Raw genomic sequence first — 1,512 nt, forward strand, 5'->3', positions numbered from 1 at the left:
ATCATTACCGTAATGGTACAGATGAGAGAAGAACAAGCTTGTAAACAAAACAAATGATTCAGTACAGCAAATATTTATTCACTGAGCACTAACTAATGGAAGGCTCTGTTCTAGATGCCTGGGATGCATTGAAGAAATCAGCCAAAGGTCCCTCACCTCTTGGAGCTCATATGGCACACTGCAGTGCTCAATCATTGTGGATGGGTTTAAAGTAAACATTACATGTGTATACTTCTGAGAATTCAAGTGTGGTGATAAGCCTGAAATTTAAGCATTATTCATTCCTTTCTACCTTTACAAGTCACATTTTTGGAATGAGGAAAAAGATTTAATCAATATTCACTCTGATGACATTCTTGACTTCTGTTGCCAGCTGTGTTCTGATCCCGGATCTTGTTTCCTTTGAAGAAGCTGGAGGCAGCATCTGCTGTGAACCCTCAGCTGGAGTGTGGCCAGGTGTTTAGCCTTTGTCTGGAGATATCTAGGAGACTGGGGAAGGGAGAAGTTCTTTCTTCTTCTTTCCTAGAAAGTATACATACATTGGCAGAAAGCAGAGAGAATCACGCTGAAAAAATACAACATGAAAATGTATTGTAATAAATAAATTCTTGAAATATGCACTATTTGGTTTTAAACGAAACGAGTCATCTCTTTCTCCTTCTCTTTGAGGTCTCCAAATGTTGTGAAGAAGTAAGGGATTACATTGAAGAAAGATCTGGGGAGGATCCGCTAGTAAAGGGTATCCCAGAGGACAAAAATCCATTCAAGGAGCTCAAAGGAGGCTGTGTGATTTCATAGAAAGAGAAAAATAATCCTTGGAATATCTCAAATTTTAATGACAGTACAAATTTTTCTCATATATAATAATACTATTAAGCATGTACATGAATTTTTGAATTTATAAATGTAAACTTTTAATAAAAATTGGCAAGTGATAACACTTGAGTCTATTTTTCTTAAAGTATTTAGCATGGGATTTAAAACATAAATGACAATAAACACTGATTCTTCTTGAAAAATAATTACTATTCTAGTGTAGATGTTTTTATTATAGAATGTCTTTTGTTCCTTTGGGTAGATAACTGATAGTGCTATTGCAAGGATGTGGAAACAACCCAAGTGCCCATCAATCCGTGAGTGGATTAATAAAGTATGGTATATGTATACAATGGAATACTACTCAATTACAAAAAGCAATGGTAATCTAGCACCTCTTATATTTTCCTGGATAGAGCTTGAGCCCATCCTCCAAAGTGAGGTATCACGGGAATGGAAGAATAAGCACCACATGTACTCGCCACCAAATTGGCACTAACTGATCAACACTAAGGTGCTCACATGGTAGTAGTAGTCATTGGGGGTTGGAGGGATGGGAGTGGGTGAACTCACAACTAATGGACGTGGGGGAAAGGACATGCCTCCAATCCTGGCTTGGGTGAGGCAAAGTCATAACATGTAACCAAAATATTTGTACCACCATAATATCCTGAAATTAAAAAAATAAAATAAAAT

General features: G+C 36.8%; 1 protein-coding gene across 1 annotated transcript in view; it reads left to right on the forward strand.

Annotated features, from left to right (window-relative positions):
• Window positions 1-798, forward strand: part of LOC105812945 (guanine nucleotide-binding protein G(I)/G(S)/G(O) subunit gamma-11) — a 1,805-nt gene extending 1,007 nt beyond the window's left edge. Inside the window, exon 2 of the mRNA XM_012647512.1 lies at window positions 670-798. Within this exon, the coding sequence (XP_012502966.1) occupies window positions 670-798 (129 nt within the window). The remainder of the gene's footprint in view (window positions 1-669) is intronic.
• The last annotated feature ends 714 nt before the right edge of the window (window positions 799-1,512 follow it).

The sequence above is a fragment of the Propithecus coquereli genome, unplaced genomic scaffold (assembly GCF_000956105.1).
Source record: "Propithecus coquereli isolate 6110/MARCELLA unplaced genomic scaffold, Pcoq_1.0 Scaffold108, whole genome shotgun sequence".
In the NCBI taxonomy this organism is placed as follows: Eukaryota; Metazoa; Chordata; class Mammalia; order Primates; family Indriidae; genus Propithecus; species Propithecus coquereli.